General features: G+C 34.5%; 1 protein-coding gene across 24 annotated transcripts in view; it reads left to right on the top strand.

The window, feature by feature from the left end:
* The window catches only part of LOC121316704 (neurexin-1-like), a 442,910-nt gene that overhangs the window by 120,354 nt on the left and 299,385 nt on the right, over positions 1-23,171 (top strand). For all 24 annotated transcript variants that reach the window (XM_041251791.1, XM_041251800.1, XM_041251794.1 and 21 more), the window contains one exon: positions 21,514-21,815. In XM_041251791.1, coding sequence (XP_041107725.1) covers positions 21,514-21,815 — 302 coding nt within the window. The remainder of the gene's footprint in view (positions 1-21,513; positions 21,816-23,171) is intronic.

Genomic DNA, 23,171 nt, shown 5'->3' with positions numbered 1-23,171 from the left:
CAGCTTTCAGAATTAAATGACCTCGGTGAAGATGAGAAGATGAGCAATGATGCACAGGAAATAAGGAGAAATAATTCATCCGTTATGTAAATCCCAGTGACCATGGGCATCACGATCCCACATACTGAAGTATAAATAGATCCAGGTTACTGTTTTATAGTTACAGCTCTGGCCAAAAGTTTTGCATCACCCTATAGAATTAACTAATTTTGCTTCACAAAGTCAAATTAAACCTGTTGAATAATGTTACGTTAACATATTGCATTACATACAGCTTTGTAGTATTCCATATACTTTATAAAAACTGACAAAAACTCAAACCACACAGATCTGCCATTGCCAGCCTATGGAAAAGAAGAAAAAAAACTGTCTCTGTCATAGTAATATTATAGCACTTTCCAGTAATAATTTGAATCACTAACTAGCTAGAATTTTTTTTGTTTTTAGTTGCAAGCTGACCCGCTAGATTTGGATGCTTCCATCAACAACTGTTCTTGGACTTGCATAATTTAGATCTGCAATTTCTAACACACAGTTCTAGAATACTTCAATTTCCATATCCCCATTAACGCCAGGATGATATTGGGCTGGGTTTTAATTTAATTTCAAATCTAATTTAATAGGTGGAAGATCAACTGCAGATAATGTAACAAAGGGAAATTAGGGATTTACAAGTAATATGTTGCACAAAAAGACAGATTAAGGGATTACGTTGTCTCATGGCGGTCTCAACCTTCTACTGGGTGAAACAAGATTTGAGTGACCCATCAGCACACAAATTCAGTTATTATGACATACTTTACTAATACATATGTTAAATAACCAAACTATCAACATGATATATGATCCTTCCCTTCAAGCCCATATTCTAACCCTATAATAAGACAAACTTGTTCTGCATTAAAGTAAAATAAATATTGTATACTAAATGTAAATTGTCAGTGCACGTTACTTACTGTGTAATGCATACCCTGTAATTGACTGACTTATGGCATTTGGCCATTAGGAGCACAGTGTACACTGTATATACATTTTGTTTTGGAAGCAGGTTACACATAAGATTCAGGTAGGACTTGCTCACCACTTTTTTGCTGTTGGTAAACGCATCAATGGTTGCATTGTTAACGATTGTATTTATTTTGTGTTTTGGAGAGCAAACCCTAAAGACAGTTCACATCTTAGAGCAGAAGCGCATTGGCATGATGATCCACCTTGAGAATGAGATAAACTTTAATGAATATTGGTGAGGGGTGAACTAGGTTATTATTTTATTATTGCATGTGCAAATATTGGCCTGCTGTGAACCTACCCAAGTGAGATCCAGTTAATTGCTTTGTCCTTACCTGTGCTCCCTGGGCTGGCTTATGAAGCTTGTGCATTGCAGTGTTGCAGACCTTGGCAGAATTACATTTTCTGTGCCTGGCCTTGAGCATGCCTTCGCTAAATATATTCTACACCAATTTCAAATCAGAGTTGCTACACACCCCTTGTAAATCACGTAAATCAGTAGCATTGTACTTATGCATGTTCTAGAAGTTAAGATTGATTTTTACTCTCCTGCTATGAGGATATTTTTTGTTATTGAATTAGGACCTTTAATGAATGCAATGGGGTAATGTTGTCTCCCAGTCAATATACGTTACATATTACTTTTTAGCAGTGCATGTGTATGTGTACACAAATACCAGAAAGTGTCTATAAAACAAATAGAATGGGCCTTGATTAAATTATCAATACCTACGCTTTGAAAATATATTTGGCACTGTTTTGAAGAGAATGCAATACCCAGCTTATTCAGAGTAGTTTCATGTTAGTTTTATACAATTGCAGATATTGTATTCCTCTTTGGAAATGTACCCTTTCTTCTAAATATTGTTCTCTGTCCATTTTAGGGAGGACAGTGTTTAGTCAGGTTGCCTTGAATACATTTAAGATGTTTTTTCAGTCAGCAGACTGGCACACATCTTTGTATCGTTCATTTCTCCTGAAGCTACAACCCCAAACCTTTTTTTTCTTACCAAACAAAATCCCAAATTAATATCCATATTTATGAAAAAATTGTATTAACTGTTTTCTAAAAGTGTCCTCTGTTGAAGTATATTATTTACTAAATAATTATGTTCCTTTTTTTTAAAACTCTCATTAAAACTGTTTAATTAAGTTATAATATTGTTCAATTTATTTCTGGCTACAGAAAATAAAAGGGGTTGTTGACATCACTTTTGTTTATTTATTTTTTTGATCTGGGATGTCTCTGAAGCTTCTATCCCAATCACCAGACTATGACATGCCAAGGTTATTTAGTTCCCAGTAGCCCTCTTTCTGTGAACAAGTAATCCACATTTCACAGACCTTACAGAATATAGAGCTGATAAGAGCTTCAGAACAGGACAACAAAATATCGAGGCATTATTTTGGCATTGCTGCACAAATTACTGGACAGATATGATGAAAAACAGTGATTCTCTGGAGGAGACACTTCTCTATATTGATGTATTGTGTCGATTGCTCCACAGACCTTTTCAAAGTTGAGGTGGGCGCTGATAAATGAGCGCTGTGCCAGCCTGTCTTACTGTGCATAAGTAAGACAGATATGATTAGATTTTGAGGTTTAATGTCTTCCACCACTGTTTAGAAATTAGCATTTTTCTTTTCAGAATTCTTTTGTCATTCATAAAATAAAGTTTGACCACACTCAGGCTTCTTTTAAAAAAATATGCATGAGAGAAGCCCAGCTGTTTGATTTGTCAGATTCAAATAAATGTACACTGCCATAAAATGGAAAAAAAAAGAAAGCCTTATATTGTATTTCAGGATAGAATAAAGTGTTTTTTTTTAATGATTTGGTAAGGAATAGCAGTTTGTCTAGAAGCACAGTCATAAGAGGAACACAGGAAAACATCAAATGAATATAAACCATGGTAATATTCCAGTTGTTTAATCGTTCAAATGCTGCTTATCTGTAAGAACCAGCTCTTTCCTAAGCTCATTATTATTTTTTAATGCAGCTGTAATCATCCATAATGTCCTACCTGAGGTGGTAGCGAAATGCTGGAGAATTAATTAAGTGTTTTGAATGTTTCCTCTTCTTCATATTTCAGGCATGAAGACAGTTGAGGTTGATCCTATCGGACGCATCTCATTTTATATACCCATACAACTCTGTAGCAGTGCTTTATTCACTGTGCTTCATGCCCTTGATATACATTGCATATTGCATAGTAATGATAACACATAGCTGTGCATTCATTTGCATGTCATATATTTGCAATTGCTTTATGACATATTTCCAGACAGGGTTAGAGGGTACATGATAATCTAGCTCTTGAGCAATTAAATCATCGTAACCCTTTTACCCAACAGTTAAATGAGGTTATGTCTTAAAGCCATATTTATCTTGAATTATATTCCTTTTTCTACTAGTCTAGACCAATGAATAAAAGTTATTTTATATTTGCATTTTATTTCACCATTAAAAAGGAGGCTTGAGTCACTTTCAAGATTTAGTACTTGTAGTGTAGAAGCTACAGATTTTTATTTTTTTTTCCCACTGACATCAAAAGAGCCATTCTGCAGTATTATCAGGAGATTCACTCGAGAGAGGAGTGGGCCCCAGTGTTAGTTATAGCTGTCAATTATTTGACCTATGCCATATATTTATTAGAAAGTGCCTTCACCAGTTCAAAGATACTGCTTTTTCTGTTTGTCTCTTGTTTACTTTGCCAAGCTGCGGCTTTGCTGTCATTCTATCCCCCCCCCCCCCCCATCCCCAGCATTAAGTGTGAGCTCTCTGTGGGTTTTCTGTTGATATTTTTGCTGACACAAGTTTGTTATTCTTTTTTCATAATTTTTAATTCTCAAGACCCCTGATGTTTGATTTATTGACAGGGCAAAATTCAAATAAAAATCTGTTCTCTAGTCAATATTTAGTCAATAAAGAACATGATACTTTCAACAAGATATATCAATAATGCAGGAACACATTTTGTTTTAGGCTGCTGAGGGCAGTAAGTGGGTCCAAAGATATATAAAAATATTACTTAGCAATATATATATATATATATATATATATATATATATATATATATATATATATATATATATATATATATATATATAGTACAATATGTAAATTTGAAGATATGTGTTGGCAGCTTGCTTTCCAGTCAACATGAACTCAACTGTTTATTTAGTTTGCTAACCATCAGGTTATCTGGAATGGCAATTAAGGTGTATTCTGGTGGTTTCCTGCAGTTCCTGCTGACAGTGCATTCTTAACAGTTCCACGCTGCCTGCCTTCTAATCCTTAGTGTATGTGTAGTCGCTTCCTTCACCATAGCAATCAAGAGTAATATACAGCAGCAAATAGAGTATTGCAAGCTATAGATAACGGTATATGAATAAATCAAAGGTAACAAAAGACTTTTTAATGGCCTGGCAAATTTAGATGAGATGACTGCATTAAAAAAAACAAAGAGGTCACATCACCTGCTGTAAACAGTGAATTATCCCCCCCCCCCAGTGATTTGTAGCGATGACATTATCTTCCCATTAATGAACAAAGCAGTGCCCTCCTTTGAAAGTGACTGGGTTGTATTCATGCAAAAGCTCTGTGGATGCCTGTGCCCCCATCACTGGTCAGGTGTGCAGGGGTTTATTTTTTTTTTTATCTTTGAAAGGTCAAGGGCTTTCAGTGGAGTTGTCAGTTTTTCATTGTAAGTAGCACATGTAATGTACAGAGGTGTTTAAACTCTAGTACAAACCAAGCTGCATGTTGATTTAAAGGAACAGGAACTGGAGTGCTGCTTGTTATTGTGAATGCACAGGGGAGAAACAGTTCAGCTGCATGTATTTTGTATTCATGCAGTACCTGATATGCAGTATAATGAGGAATCGGCATGCTCCTGTAAAATATACCAGTATCTACATTCATGCTAAGGAAAGCTGATATGATGTATCCCCTATGAACACAATGCACTCTTGAAAATATTCACATCAGGGGCGTCAAACCGAACGCTTGGCAACAATCATCATTGTATGCATTATATATAACCACAAAAACAGGATAAAATAAAACTAACAGAAGCAGGAAGCTTGGCATTACATTGTTGCTGTAGAGCTTGAGCCTGTTTTGCATTGGTGGCCAACATAAACAGAGTGATTCTCTGATCTTCTAAGAATGTGCTGAAGAATTTGCAGTCATTAGGAGAAAAGATATTGTGGGGAGTGCCCATGTAAGTATTTATACATAAAACTAACCAGCTGCACCTTCTTCTGACAACCAGAGGAAGCCAAGGTGATGTAAAATACAACTCACAATGACGTGTTAAGTAATCACACCGAAGCACAAATCTGCATAATCTGTTATACAACATGTCAAGTTTTTTGCAAAATAGAAGTGGGAGCTGATTGATAACCAATCCGCATGTTATGTGACCGGCTGTAAAAACAGATTCTCACTCTTACTGTATTTTTTAACAACAATAAGAACTCTCTTTGGAAAACGAAAGATTTCAGGAATACCAAATACGAATGCAGTGCAAATCATCCAAGGCAGCTTTATAAGACAGTTTTGTGCTTTATTATGAAGAATTAGACTCTAGTTACTTATGATTACTGTAGATTCTGCTGGAGCTTTAGAAAATGCCAAATTAAGATCGGCATTGTTAAATCCTGGGCTCTGGCACCAAGGCTGCACCACGGGGATTTAAACAAGGATGTAAGACACAATCCTCTGGAACTTTGGGAATTACACCAACATGCACACCTCCAAACAATACAACGGTGTCATTGTGTTATGTATGGCATTTGCATTATTGAACATTAAACAATTAATCTTTCTAGCCAAATATGGAAATTATCCCAAAATATTCCATCTTTATGCAATATTATACCCTTGTACAAGGACGTTGATTTAAAACGTATTAAAGCAACATTTTGCCATTGATTGAGAGTTGGCAGTTTGCACATGTGTGAGACGCTTTATATCTAAAATTGAATCTTGTTGGGGTTTAATACTGTACATGTTTGCCAATGTATCTTTTTTGTGCATTCTGCTAAAAAAGGCTGACATGTCAGGGGAGACATTTTTAACCTATGCAGCATAATGAAAGGCGGATAAAAAGTGTGTTTCAAAGCTGTATAGTAGAAAAACCTAAAAACCAAGATGTTTCTCATGGAGTTAAATGTATGAAACACTGTCATAAACTGCAGTTTATTTTAAGAAGCATTTTGGCTTCTGAATTATGTAAATATACATGAAAGAGGGAGGGGGGGGATGCAGTACCATCAGGCAGTCAAAGCTCGAGCTAATTATTAGTATGCTCACCAGTTTTGTTGTTACATCTCAGCTGAATTGAGCTGGATATGAGCATCATTAATACTGTGGAAATGCAGTCTCTGTTTGCAGACGCTCCTTTGTGGGTGTTTGCATTACAAGGTGTCAGAATACAGAGACCTTATAACTCGTTGTCCCAGCTTTGTCACATCTTGATTTTATTGTATTTCACCGTATGATAACTAAGGTGCCATTAAGTTGAGGACGTAGGGAGTGAAGTGGGAGGGGAAAGGGGAGCTGGGGTTTGATGTTGATGGTAATTCACTTGTTTAGCATTAAGTCATTTTTAACAGATCCAGGAATAACAAAGGAAATGGTTTATGGTGTACTGAAAAAATAAATAAAAGAGGTCATAGTTGTACATATTCGTATAATAGATGAGTTAACTGGTCTGCTTAGTGTAAAAATGTCACTGGTTGTAAAGATCCTGTCAACTAGGCAGCAAAAGGCTACCTCATAATATAGATTTCACTATTTTAAAGAGCATATAGGTACAAATGCCTTTTTAAATGATTTGTAATGTCTAATATCGAGACCTTTCTCATTTGTCTGAAATAGCTATTCCTGTGTTCAAGATTCCTGTGTTTAAATGACAAAACTGTTGAAAATCAACTAGTTCCATAATATGCACAATGTAACTGGCCTTTAAAAAAGATGGTCATGTTTAATAATAAATAAATTAATCATAATTATAATAATAATACTTTTTTAAGCAATAACTGGGTACTTGTGAGTTATTAATCCCACAATTGTATTAATACAGGTCCACATTTAAAATATATGCATTTATGTGGAATATTCTAGACAGAGAGAAAGTGAGAGTGCCACCATTTCAGTCCACATGTCAATCTCCCTACAGTTTCTCCCTCAATGGCATGTCCATCTCATTACTGTATGTTAGCTCTTAAAAAAACCTGTTGCAGTGGCTGTGCTATACCCAGCTCATTAGACTATTCCTGTATTGAAAAAAAAAAAAAAAAAAACTCTGTTCCCTGTGTGAAACACACATCTCATTACCTATTTCTTAAATAAAAGGCTTGCGTTCTGCAAAATGTCCGTCTTATTTCTGCATTCCTGTTTTGAATATTGCTAACCCTCTCTGTGTGAAATGTATATCTTGATGTCATAAACCAGGACAATGTCAACTCTAGTTACAATCTTAACATTAAGTCTTTTTTCAACAATACTGACATTAAAGTTTTAAGTCTGTCTGTGCCTGTGCAGTGTTTAATCAAAGACATAGTTATGATTTAACAGTAAATATGTAAAATGGCCTGCTAGTGAAATGACTGGTATGCAGTGGTTTCCTTAATATGACATGCAGCACATCTGAACATTGTATACAGTATATGCTGTGAAGCAATGTCACAGTCATTTGATTTACTGTAGATTACATTCCCCTAAACTCAATGCAGAATACCATCTCCAGTGCTTGATGCTGAGGCTGCCAGGGATTATTTGAATGATGGCAAATTACAAAGTTGCAGATTGAATAGCAAGCCTTTCAGCTGGATTCTTGGTTCAGGTGTGACCCTGACCATAGACACCTTTTGTTATGATATGTCATATGAGTTTTTATTCATATTTTGTATAGCCATTGGTTAGTCATTTAGAGAACACTTGTATATAATGGAGAATTAGGAGCTGCAAAGGTCAGGAAATTGCATGGATGGTAAAAAAAAATAAAAATTGTCATTTTATTTAATTTTATTTTTTCATAGAGCACCTCCAATTCAGCAACATTTTGAAATGCAGGTGTGTAAGAATTACTCTATGAGAGAAAGTGCACCTTGAATTTTTTTTTTTTTATTTTTAATGCTGGTTTGAGATGTGCAATATCTACTTAGGGTAAATAGAGTTAGTGGTCAATCATATGAAAACTTATATATATATATATATATATATATATATATATATATATATATTATATATATATATATATATATAAAAAAATATAAAATATATATATATATACATATATATATACACACACACACACACACACACACACACACACACACACACAGGCAGGTGAAATCTAAATTCCTATAAAGAAAACAATATGTTTCAGTAAACACAGTTTTACATTATCGTAACCCAGAGAGGCTACATAGTGTTAACAATCTGATGGGGTTGTTAAATACGATTTAATTTGTTTTCTCAGCCAGCAGACATTTCATGTTATGGACTCCTGTTTACCAGAAATGTCAGAACCTTTTGATTTAGGACCAGCACAACCACCTGGTAGAAAAAGAAGGCCATTTTGTGATACCTGGCTCTGGGACAGCTCAGAACTGTTACTGTCAGTAGTCTTTGAAACACCCCTAGGAACAAAGGCTATGATGGTAATCACTGAGCAAAGGTCAAGTATCCCTCCAGAACAATTTAAACACCATGAAGACATGTCACATCAAATCACAGCCTTCCTGCATGACCATGAATTTACCTATGCTTGCGTGCTGGTTTTCTTCTAAAACATTTGCTTAAGTTTTAGCAGTTGTAGTACAGTTGCTTTACCTCTTTCAACGTTAACCCTAATACAAATATATATTTATGCGATTAATGCAGTATTCAATGTATTATTATTATTATTATTATTATTATTATTATTATTATTATTATTATTATTATTATTATTCATAAAGTAGGTAGTTTTGTAAAAAGGAAATTGTTTAGTAAAACAATGAGATAAGAAATGTAATATTAAGAACATGTAGATTCCTTTAAATCAGATGATATACATTTTGAAACATTAAGGAAAACTTGTGTTCTTAGGCATTGTACATACAGTACAGTACTGTCTTCTTTGAAATACTGCATGGTAATATCTGGAGGATCTATCTGTGGTGAGCGAGACAGATTGTGGGCTGAGTCTGAGCTATTATTCCCTCATAACTGGGTATCCAGGGCAGTAAATTGGAAAATTATTCCTTAATGTCCTATTCCAGGTTTCCTAAGCTGTGAGTAATTGCCCCAGTGTATAATTTAAAAGCGCAAGCATATTTGTTTGTATGCAGCTTAATATGATTTCATACTCTAGATGTTTTTGGTGTATGCAAATGATATGCAGGCAAATTATATTTTTGCACAGTGGGTCGGCCCGTCAATCTTTTTTTCTTTCTTTTATGTACATGATGACCTTAGCAGTCTGGATTTTAGGTTGATTTGCATGTAACCACACTGATCTTCAATAGATTCATAATGTACCTATACAATAACCACTTGCAGACGAATCTTGAAAAGTTGTCTGTATGCATTGAAATTCAAACACATCCCAGTTATTAAGTAAATATCCCTCCTACTGTACATACAAGAAACATGTGAAGCCTCTGTGGTGTTATTAGACCTTGCAGCAATGCACCCATCACCAGATGTTGGTAATAATTCAATATGGAAAGCCTCATGTACTGTATTGAGCTGTCATAATTGATGGAAACATGATAAGATCCATTATCTGTCTTGAGTAAAATTTTATCCAGTTGCACCAATGTTGAGATGAGAGTGAAATCATTCTTGCTTTCTGGATACCCAGTCTGACCTCGTACGACTATATGGATTTGACAAGTTTGCCTTGACAACAGTGACTAAATCATATTAAGCGACTTATGCCTTATCTTGATGGATCAATGACAGTTCTTAAAATAGTTCATTTATGAGTCTGAAATCCTATTAGGTACACCAAGACTGCTAGCTTGTACTGCAGAAATGTTATTAAAGCAATGGGAGTTGTGAATTCTGATTTCTGTAATTATGTGAGGCTTGCTTCATTTGTTCAAACGGAGGAATGTGTTGAAATATTAAAGGCCGTTTGGATAATATTTAAAGTGTTTCCCTTCGCAACTGCTTTTACCACATTCAAAATTATCTTTTTTTTTTTTTTTTACAAACAATACTGCTTTGTTAACGAAAAAATAATACTTATTTGTTTACAATATACAGGAAAGATCTCATATATATATATATATATATATTATATATATATATATATATATATATATATATATATATATATATATATATATATATAATGTTAAGGGCGACAACTGGTGATCTGGCGACTCTAGTTTTACCCGGACCAATCTATTTCACCAAGGGCTTCTGGGCAAATCCCAAAGTTACCACTTTTTTTTGGCATCTGCCCGGGTCAAATTGGGCTAATCTAGATTGGCCCAGAACTTGAAAAAGACACCCAAGTGTGTGTCGGGGTATCTGCCTCACCTCCACTTCTGACAACAATGTAACACACATCCAGGTCTAAAAGCAGATCAACTATAAGGAACTGCTTAATTATACATTTAAATTTGCAAAACAATGTCTAAAAGACATTCTACAGTGAAAATTACTGTTACTGTATCTCAGAATATAAAAAGGGTTTAAGATTGTAAAAAAACTATAATTGAAATAGTGTCAACATTTATGATTTATCTTATGATTTAGCAGTTTATGTGTTGCAGAAATGGACAAACTGAATGTCCCCAGTGGAGAATGGTAATCCACTAAACTTCTAATGTATTTGCCATCTAGTACCATATCACTACAACTACTGTTTTAAGTTCCCACAATAAAACTAAAATTATTGTTGTTTTTGTGTTTTTTTTTTTAAACAAAAGATTTTTTAATTAAATATCATAAACACAGAGAGTAATAATTTGTGACTATTGGTCAAGATATATAAGTGGTAAGAATACACGTTAGGAAAAATTGTTTTCATTTACAAACTGAAATAAAACTTTCATGCATTGATCTGGAATCGAGACATGCACTAAGATGCAGAGCTCACTGCAAAACAGGAAGCTTTGTAACTGAAAATGAAATGTATTTTTTTCTGTTTCAATGTGTTATTAGAATTGTATGAAATGAAAAACTGTTAAGTCAATGTATATTGCTGTAAGCAGTAAAATATTCATTGTGATTAGATGTGAGCATTTTAGGTAAATGGACTCAAATTAGCTTTTTATTCTTTATGTAGCTGTCCCCATGAGATGAGCATATGCCTGACTGAATGAAAAGATTCATTGGAAATGAAAGCTGTGTTAAAGTTAATAATTAATGTTCCCATTTTTCAACATTTTTTTTTGTAAGCAATTATAACCTACTCACTAGCTGCACTGCAGTATAAAACATGTAATGCCAATTTATTGTTAAAGCTTTTTATATATATATATATATATATATATATATATATATATATATATATATATCTATATATATATATATATATATATATATATATAACGTCAGAAAAGTGAACCCCAATGATAATTATGGAAATATGAAGTCCTTTTAGACAATCCTTGATACTTCGGGCCATTTGTTAATTATTTAAATAGTGTTAAGATCAATTGAATATACACTATTGTATTATATATTGTAGATGGTTATAAAGGAGATTTAAATAGTGCTGAATCTGTATACAACCCGCATGGTAGCTTATGGATAATAAAACTACATCCTCAGGCGGTCATTGAAAATTTATACTGAGACCTATAAGTCCTTATTATTTGCATTGTTAATGAACACAATAGTCTTTCCCTGCTCCTGGTAAAATAAAGGACTTTATTATTCTAGCTTCTGAAAGTGCTGTTTTTATTCTTCGGTGTAATGCTAATGTTGGCTGGTGAGCACTGCTTATTGTTAATGGATTACTGTATCTGAAAGCTTCAGTTTCTTGCTCTCTTCTGGTGAGGTTTGTTGTTTTATAAGGTGTTTTACTCTGTCAGCTGCTGACATCTTTGTGTACAGCATTTTAAATATATATATTTCTAAAGTGTATCCTTGCGGTTTTGCGTCTCTAGTTTCTAGACATGCATTGCCAAAAGATCATACAGATGGTTTGTGTTAGAGCAAAGAGAGGATATACAGATGGTTTGTTAGAACAAAGAGAGGATATAGAGATTGTTTGTGTTAGAGCAAAGAGAGGATATACAGATGGTTTGTGTTAGAGCAAAGAGAGGATATACATATGGTTTGTTAGAGCAAAGAGAGGATATACAGACTGTTTGTGTTAGAGCAAAGAGAGGATATACAGATGGGTTGTTAGAGCAAAGAGAGGATATACAGATGGTTTGTTAGAGCAAAGAGAGGATATACAGATGGGTTGTGTTAGAGCAAAAAGAGGATATACAGATGGTTTGCTAGAGCAAATAAAGGATATAGAGATGGTTTGCTAGAGCAAATAAAGGATATAGAGATGGTTTGTGTTAGAGCAGAAAGGATATACAGATGGTTTGTTAGAGCAAAGAGAGGATATACAGATGGTTTGTTTTAGAGCACAGAGAGGATATACAGATGGTTTGCTAGAGCAAAGAGAGGATATAGAGATGGCTTGTGTTAGAGCAAAGAGAGGATATACAGATGGTTTGCTAGAGCAAATAAAGGATATAGAGATGGTTTGTGTTAGAGCAGAAAGGATATACAGATGGTTTGTTAGAGCAAAGAGATGATATACAGATACTTTGTTAGAACAAAGAGAGGATATACAGATGGCTTGTTAGAACAAAGAGAGGATATACAGATGGTTTGTGTTAGAGCAAAGTGAGGATATACAGTTTTTTTTTCAAGCAAAGAGGATATACAGATAGTCTGTTAGAGCAAAGAGAGGATATACAAATGGTTTGTTAGAGCAAAGAGAGGATATACAGATTGTTAGAACAAAGAGAGGATATACAGATAGTTGGTTAGAGCAAAGAGAGGATATACAGTTATTTTTTTTTTTAGAGCAAAGAAGATATACAAATGGTTTGTTAGAACAAAGAGAGGATATACAGATAGTTTGTTAGAACAAAGAGAGGATATACAGGGTTTGTGTTAGAGCAGAGAGGTACAGTAGAGGCCACTGTAATTCCCAGTTAAGTCTGTCTCTTTCTCTTCTTGCAGTTGCAGCTGCAGTATGTTGTATTTGCAGGCAGCTCAGATGCTCGTTCTTGCTGCGCCAACACTACACATGTCTATATATTAGGGATGTGCATTTTAGTAAATGCAGTGTCAGCATTGAAATGTTTAAACCATATCTACATACACACTTTATATTACATTCTTCTGATGTATACTAACAGCCCTGGTTAGTATTTTCTAAGCAAATAAACCCTAAATAAGCAAATAATATTTTAACATTGCAAAGACTTAACTACTCACCAAAGCATATATTTAAATGTTTATATTTAAATGTCCTCTTCAATCAAACAATGGTTGTAATTAAAGTTGTCAGTGGAGATAAAACTATATACACATTCAACAAATTTTCAGATCGTATCACTTCGGTAAAAGGTAATTACCAGGGATAAAATAGCAGATTTGGGAATTGGAAAGAGGGCTGTGACTGATATTAGAAAGTCTGCCTCAGAGATTAAAAAGATGGCAGTCTTTGATGGTAGGGATGGATAATTACTAAATCAATCAATCAATATTTATTTTATATAGCGCCTTTCATAGTGGACCACCATCACGAAACGCTTTACAAGATAGTGAGGAACAATGCATAGTACTTTAAATACAGTGACATACAGGGCATAGTACATTAAATACAAACAACAAAAAAGCTATGCAAATACATTAAATAACATGATGTGTTCAAAATCCACGTATTCAGACAAACTTTACAATAAATTGTTAAAAAGAGATGCTTACCTGTTTGAACTGTGTCTCGGAGGTCCGTTACTGGTGCAGTAGTTCAAATATACAATAAATAAATAAATAAATAATATACGAAACATAAACAGCCATTCAGTCTAAAATCATGCAGAACAATTTCAAGTGAAAATAGCCTGGAGGACTGGGTTCCACGAGTCTATGGTAATCGCAACTTTTTCTCCCTTTGAAAGTTTTGTATGAACAGCTGCAGCACAATTTTCTTGAAGTTTTCCAGCCTCACTGTTATTGTTTTATGCATTGACACAGTATGTCTCAACAAATTTCATCACGTCTCAAAATCCATCACCTATAAAGCTGTCTGGAAATTTGATGGTCGCTTGTCTTAAAAACAAACTGTTATACAATAAAATTCCTTAAAAACACATTTTAATCTAGATGAATTATACAATCCAAAGAATTATATTTTGTGAGATTTATATAATATTTTGAGAAATTATTACTACAGCTTGTATCTCTGATATAAAAAAAAAAAACTGGATGTCATGTACTTTTTACACCTAAACTGTGACAAAACTGAGGTAATGCTGCTAGGCACTTCTTGCCAGCTCGGTAAAACTAATGCCTTAAATCTATCTGTTGATGGCACCATGCTTGAGTTTACTTCTAAAATGAAAAATATGGGTGTGATGTTTGATCCTGGGTTAACTTTTGAACAGCATGTGCTGAACACAGTCAAGGTTTCTTTTTTCCACCTCAGAAATATAGCTAGACTGTGATCTATGCTTTTGCAATCTGCAGCTGAAAAAGTAGTCCATGCGTTTGTGTTCTACAGGATTGTTTACTGTAATGCCCTGTTTGCCAGACTGCAATATGTTCAGAACTCTGCAGCCAGAATTCTGTCCAAGTCTTGCACCAGAGATCACATAACTCCTGTTTTAGAAGCCTTGCATTGGCTGCTTGTTAGGTTCCGAGTTGATTTTAAAATTCTACCGCTTACCTATAAGGCTGTTCATTGACTGGCCCCGCTTTATTTGTCTGATCTGTTCTCATTTTATACTCCTATCCACAACCTCCGCTCACATGATCTTAGATTGTTGAGTGTCCCTCATGCTCACCTACGCACTATGGGCGACAGGGTATTTAGTTGCTATGCCCCTAAATTGTGGAACTCTCTTCCTATAGAGATTAGGGACTACTGCTTTGAGTATTTTTAAATCAAGTCTTAAGACTTACTTTTTTAGAAATGCTTTCTTGTGATTCTGTATTTTTGGGTTTGGGTTCTGTGTTTTGATGACTTCTTGTATTGTTTTTTGTAAAGCGCTCTGAGACAAATGCTTTTAAGGGTGCTATGTAAAATAAAGTTTATTATTATTATTATTATTATTATTATTATTATTATTATTATTATTATTATTATACATAATTAGTATGATTAATACGATAGATTTCATTTTCTTTTGTGATATGTAGTGATTACAGCTCTGTAAACAAACTACTCAAACATACTTAAATATTTGAAGACAGACGTGTAGTGGACAAAAATACATTTATTTTGTAATCAATGATTAATGGGATAGTCTTTCATCGATTTTAAAACTGCTGCATTCACGATTCACACATATTGTCATTCTCATAGGGGATAATGTGATCACGCCCTGTTCGGCCCACTCTATAGCAATTGTTATTTTTGATGTTTGTCATCAGTAACTCCATAATTTCCATACTGTACCACAGCTTTCTCCAAAATAATTCCTTTGTTTAGAGATACCACTTTATTTAAAAAATATGACATTAACTCTCTTACAATGTGGACTGGATACCATACCATGCATACTACAGCATGAACACAGAATGTTTCAGTGAAGCACCAGATTAACAGAGGATAAAACCTGTCCTAGTGTCAATCATTAGAAAATACTTTTTCTATTATCAAAAATCTACTTGGAGGCAATTGCCAAACGCCTTCCTTTTTATAATATATAAGACCACTTCTTACTCTGTCACCACTGCAGTTGGATACGCGACCGGACTACTGTATATGATACATGACTAAAATTAATACATTAAAAAAATGTGCGTTTTGTGAAATTGGTCAAGTGACTGGTTATATGTCTAGCGTATTATTAAATGTTTAATCAGTTCTTTAGAGTTTATACATTTAAGTGTTTACAATTCTTATCCTTACTATACCGATCATTAATGATCAACCTAAGGAGAATATGTTTATAAAGTAATGTAAAGCTGGTACATTTGTATCTTAGAGAAAGTGGAGAGGAACGGGAAACTAAAACAAGGTAAGGCGATCATCTAAATAAAGCTGAAGCACTAACGGATATATATATATATATATATATATATATATATATATATATATATATATATATATATATATATATATATATATATATATATATATATAAATGTGCAGAGAAAAAGTTTGTGAACCCCAATGATAATTATGGAAATTCCATAGTTTTACCATGATTACCAGTCTTTTCTTAAATGCCCAACAGGGTTTATATTAACCAGTTCCATGTCTTTTGAAACAAAATGATATATGAATTAGACAAACAATGAGTAATTAAGATTCATGGTATGTGAAAAAGTAAGTTAACCCCTGGTTTTTTCAGCTCAATTAAGGGGATAATTAGAATCAGGTGTTTAAATAATTAGGTAGATCTTCAGGTGTTAGTTTGGGAAGCCCCACTGTACATAAAGATCAGAAAATGTGTGAGTTTGTTCTTCACCATACAGGTGTGTGGAAATACATCATGCCATGATCAAAAGAAATCTCTGAGGACCTCAGAAAAAACAATTATTGATGCTCATCAGTCTAGAAAGTGTTACAAAACCATTTCTAAGAATTTTGGTCTCCACCAATCCACTGTCAGACAGATAGTCTACAAATGGAGAAAGTTCAAGACCACGGTCACTCTACCCAGAAGCGGTCGTCCTACCAAAATCTCTCAAAGAACAAACCGGAAAATCATTAAAGAAGTCGCAAAGAACCCCAGAGTCACACCCAAGGATCTGCAGGCCACTCTCGTCTTGTCTAAATTGAATGTTCATGACTCAACTATGAGAAAAAGACTGAACAAGAATGGTGTTCATGGAAGGATAGCCAGGAGGAAACCACTGCTCTCTAAAAAGAACATTGCTGCCTGACTGAAGTTCACCAAAGAGCACATAAATGATCCACAAGACTTCTGGAACAATGTTCTCTGGACAGACGAGTCAAAGGTACAACTTTTTGGCCTGATTGAGAAACGTTATTGTTGGCAAAAACCAAACACTGCTTTCGTTTTGGAGCTGCTTTGCTGCCTCAGGACCTGGATGGCTTGCCATCATTGACACAACCATGAATTCTGCATTGTATCAGAAGATTCTAGAGGAGAATGTCAGGCCATCTGTCCATGAGCTGAAGCCGAAACGAAAGTGGGTCATGCAGCAAAACAATAATCCTAAACATACAAGCAGATCTACCAAAAAATGGCTGCAGAAGAAGAAATTCCGCTTTTTAGAATTCACATGTTGACGTCATCATCTTGAAAAAGACAATCCCATAGAGTATTCATTCCTCAGAGGACAATTGTGCAGCTTTAATTTCTCTCATTTTTGCCATATTGATTGTACTAGATTAGATGACTAGATAACACAGAAAGATAGCAAGGTGCATGCTTCTGTGAGGCAGGTGAGTGAATTGGATGAGTGCATTGTCGAAATCACTCAGTGGAGTAATAGTCTAGACTGCCAGGAAAGTGAAATGAGCTGTTTTACTATATTTTTTTTACGATCGGTGATTCACAAACCCAGTGTCCCAGAAAACTAAAAGGCACCATTACCCCTTGTAATGATGTCTTGGCTAGACATATGGCTTTGATCTAGACTACCTTCTTGTTGTGCTAGTGATTTGCAGATATCTAAAATTATAAAATATGTTTTTTGAAGTACAGCAAATACATTAAAAGTAATACAAACATAAATAATACATTAAATATGTTCCTGTATCCTGAGATGGTAATGCGTCTCCCATGTCTTTGTTCTTTTCTCAATAAATCTTGTTTTTGAATCCACAAATTGCCAAATGTAACAACAACTTATTTTTATCATTCTCAAAAACAAAATAAGAAAGCATAACGTACTAAATTGTCTAGGTTTTAGATATACTGTTCTGCCTTTTACATTGTATCTTATTACATGTTGCATTTTGAATGTCATTTGAATTACAGGCAATTTAGCAAATGTTATTAAATCGATATGAGGTCTGTCTTTTGAACCAGGATGCTGATTTATCTGAATCACGGAATCAGCTGATAACTGGAAAGTGCCGTCTTCTATTCTAGGTGTTATTAAACAATCAGCATTCAAATAACAACACATTGTTTCAGCAGAGACAGAAAAAAAAGTAATAAACGGGCAAGGTTAAAATAATGTTGTGAAGTTCTGTTTTATACATGCTGTAGTACTAAATGTAATTTAATTAGTCAAATGTTTTAATGAGATACCTTTGTTTTTATAGATGACGTGGGAATGTGCAGTGTGCCATCTGTAACATATATATATATATATATATATATATATATATATATATATATATATATATATATATATATATATATATATATATATATAGTTATATATATATAGTATATATATATATATAGTTTATATATATATGGTTTATTCTTGCTTTGTAATTGATTTAGGATGTCTAGTCCAGGCTATGGTTTTTGTTTGTAGGAAAAACGTAATTCTCAGTATTATATAAATAGCTCTCTGTTCATCAAATGTTAATGTTTTTACATACATACAATAATTGAAAATAAATAGCTTTGCACACTTTGTTTAAGTGCAAAAATAGAAAGGAAGTGATGTACAAATGTCTTGATTGTATTATTCCTCCTGGGAGTTAAAATAAAACCAATTAAAAAATACTCTGAATGAAGGAACAAAAAAAAACCAGACTAAACATTTTACCAGCATTTGGTTATTTTAGGTTTTTCCAGTAAACTTGACTCTGTTTCTCAGAAATGATAGGGAGGCTTGATTTCACTGGTGTGCAACAGTATGGCTGGGAAATTGATCTGTGGTGTGTCTGAAACCAAATACCATTAATTGCCTTTTAGCAGGAGCTTATACAGGCACACATAGTACTTCATCAACAGAATATAGGAAAACCCCGGTGTTTCTTTAAAGCTTTTTTAAGTGGCACACTTGTGTGGAGATCATTATTGTAGGGATGTCTGTTGTTAGTGACTGATCATTTGTGTCATGCCCAGAGTCAGAAACCTCAGAGAATGGGAATAGTTCAAAAACCAAAACTGCACTGTGTACAGTGTGTACTCCAAAGCAGTATTGATTGCTGAAGGTTTTAGCTGAAGAATACGAATGGGGAGATTATCTGCAGACATCTTACGGATAGGACATCCAGTGGTACACTTATTAAACTGATGTTTGTCAGTCACGGTGATAGAGGTCTGATCATTCAAATGACAGCTTAAGCTGCCTTTTCCAATATAGCGTTCCCAAGTTTGTTGATTTGTTTTGTTCCTCAAGGAAAATGTCATTAGTATAAAGGATTTAGTTTTGAATCGTAAAGAAAGGGCAGTATAGCAAAAAAAAAAAATAACTTAAAATAGTCTTTTGAGTTTGTCAAAGCACAAATCAATCAGGTGTCTTCCCCTTGGATGAGAATTGAATATAATATGTTTGTTGACTGAATAGTTATAGAAAACACATAGCAAAGTTTCGCACAGCAAAAACATGTAAACCACATTCCAGCAAGTTAAATATTAGGTAAGGGTGGTCTATTTAAAAATAAGCATGGCAACCTTGCTTATCCATGCTAATGAAGAGTGGGCTATAAGCGTAGAACACCAAAAATGTACCAAGCTAATGCAGCACAGTATACTGTAAGAATGGAAGCTGCAATGGTATGTGCATGCACTATACTGCTGCTTATATTACCTTCATATTAGCAACGTGTATTAGACAATTCAGGTACAAATGTAAGCATCTAAATAGTTAAACCATAATTCTGGTTTCCGTACATCCATTCAGAGGTTTTCTCCTGTGTATGCAGTGTTGTATTTAATTACTGTATAACAGAGCTCTGGTCACAATCACACAGTCTGTAAAGAGCCCAGCAGAGCCACAGAGCATGGGAAATACACACAATCTAGTAGTGTCTGTGGCTGATGAGTTCATAATCAAGGGGCAAGATAAAAGCATGGTTTATTAACAATCATCATTATAGAGGACATGGAAACAGATCTCCTTATAATTAGACTTACCCAGCCCTCAAGGACACAATGTGTTTGATTATTTGTAGTCTGTCTACTGAAGCTAAAAGCATTGCATAAATTCATTCTTAATGCAGAGTGTGTGGCACCTCAATGAGTTCACTGTTATTTCTCAGTGGTCTCATTGTATCAGACTGTTAAGCACTTCTTGGGACGCACTTGTATGCATTTGATTTCATATTCCTTCTCTGTATTTAAAAGCATTTCTCAAAACAAGCACAATCGTTTGCATTTGTGACATTATTATAGATTTCAGCTACCGGGACTTGTTTGCATTCACAAAAGCCTTTCCAATCCAATCACTGTGTCTCCTTTTAAGGGAAGTGTAGCATTTTATTTCTCCTAAGAACATGCCTACTGTTAGATGTTGTGCAAGTCTAGCAGTAAAACATTTATCTATGTTGTTCTCTTCTATAACACTCAGTCATAAAAACCTATAGGAAGTGTATGTTCTGCTTTATCTTATATTCTGCAAAATAGATGCTCTTCATTATACAGAAGTTCAGCAAAATACATGTCCCTTTAACATTGTAGTAATATGAAATTCACAGAATGTTTGAACTAATTACAATATATATATATATATATATATATATATATATATATATATATATATATATATATATATATATATATATATATATATACAGGTGCAGTCCACTTATAATGGACTCTAAGGGACAGTGGAAATCAGTACTTTATAAACAAAGTAAACAGTAAACACAATTCGAAATGCTTTATGTACCTAAACTATAAACAATACAAGAAAGCTTAACTGCTAAATGAACAGGAGTTTATTATACATACAAAACACGCCCCTGTGAGCCGTACAATGTAATACTTGGTACCATTTTACGAATTTATATTTTCGCTAAATATAATGAGAATTGTATACATTATGTGTTTAAACTGTACAACAGCTGTGCCAAGAAAAGCATACAAGAATAAAAGTAAACGGCAACTGCTTTTCATTAAATGATACAGTGTGTATTAAACTGTGCATATTAAACGCAAAAGACCTACCTGTGGAACAGGAAAACTGTATGTATTAATCGGTATATACGTTATAAACAAGTCAGTTTTAACCAGAGTAATTCTCCACTAAAACATGTGCTGTTAATACCTATGTCCTGAATACTCTGTAAACATAACTCCGTTCAAACAGGATCCACACCTGTATCATTATTATTTATTTTTTCCCTATGAAGACAGCAAGGGAATCCACACACTATACTGAAGTTATCACTTAATGTAATTTCTTTTTCTCTGTTTATTCTCCTGCAGGAAAAGAGGAATATGTCGCAACCTTCAAAGGGTCTGAATACTTCTGCTACGACTTATCCCAGAACCCAATTCAGAGCAGCAGTGATGAAATCACGTTGTCGTTCAAAACCCTTCAGAGGAATGGACTGATGCTGCACACGGGCAAATCGGCCGACTACGTGAACCTTGCTCTGAAGAACGGAGCCGTCTCTCTCGTCATTAATCTGGGGTCAGGGGCCTTCGAGGCGCTGGTGGAACCTGTCAATGGGAAGTTTAATGACAATGCCTGGCATGATGTCAAAGTAACAAGGAATCTTCGTCAGGTAACAGTACAATGGATGATAGCAGAGACGAAATAGTATATCTATTAGAAATTTAATTAAATTAATTCTGATCAGTTTTTATAAGTGATTTAATAATGTATTAAATTGAACTCCTTTTAAAGCCAACCTTGACAGATGCCACATTTGAGCAGGGGCAAATCTAGAGCTTGAGTTGGGGCTTGTGATTGCATATTGCTTCAAATATAAATGCATTTACTTATCTAGCCCCATGCATGGTAATTGTCTTCAAATTATTTGCATGGGTTTGAACTATCTAGTCCTACAGTATCTTGAGGCAAAACAAGAGCATCAGCTATATTACTACAGAATAAAGTCTCTCAGATGAGTAAGTAATGAAACATTTTGAGCAGACAGCACTTAGAAGCTAATTGAATTTCCAGACTCATGAGTAGCCATGGCTGTCAAGTAGCTTCCTGTTTTAAATGAACCAAACTACGTTAACAGCACTTGGGATTCGAAAGCTTCTGTCACCATATAGCATATTTTTAAGTAATTGTGTTATTTATACATTTAACTTTCATGTCTGCATTTTTAACGCAGCAACGATAGGTAATGTTGTAACAAGCTGTGTTAATGAGTCACTGTGCACATTTTTCTAAATGTTACTGAAATGCTCCCTGTTTAGCATTTCATTGCATGTAAAAAAATAACTAATTGTGTTTAATTCTGCCTTCGTGTCAATAATGGAAGCTTTTGCCTAACCTTTCTATCTGGTGCTCCAATAAGACGTTCTTGATCTTACTGACAGCATAGACAGATGCTAACCTTTAATTACATAACAGAAACCATAAAGGTTGTTCCACTGTGATTGTTGAGCTAGCTTGAAAAAGTGAGCTGACCTTCAAAACTGACAACGTGGGGGTAGAAATCACTGGGAGCCATCTTTGTCTGACGGTAAAATAGAGAAATTTTTTTTAAGCTTTATTGTAAAACATCATGCAGTTACCAAGATCATGGTGAATTTAAATTGCAGAAGGTTCATTTCTGTAGTATGCAAATGCAACAGTCATAATGTCCCCAACAACATAGCGTTTTAGCTATCGACAGCAGCAAAAACTTTTTTTCGGCACTTGTCCGCATCCAATCGGTCGAATCCAGATTGGCCCAGAACTTGAAAAAAGTGACTGGGCGAAACCCGTTTTTTCAACCGTTTTCACTGAATTTCTGGGCCAGCCCAGGCAAGTCTAGTTTCGTTCAATGCTTAAAAATCGATGCTGGGCGAATCTGTGCCGACTATTTGGGTTAGTCTACTTTGCCAGGGTACCAGCCTCGCCTCCAGTTCTGACAACAATGTAGTGACTGTGTGCTGGGTTTCCAGTGGTGAAAAGGCAGGAC

Source organism: Polyodon spathula, chromosome 6 (genome assembly GCF_017654505.1).
Source record: "Polyodon spathula isolate WHYD16114869_AA chromosome 6, ASM1765450v1, whole genome shotgun sequence".
NCBI lineage: Eukaryota > Metazoa > Chordata > Actinopteri > Acipenseriformes > Polyodontidae > Polyodon > Polyodon spathula.
Note: the sequence above shows the minus strand (reverse complement) of the source record. Positions and strands in the feature narration are given on the sequence as shown.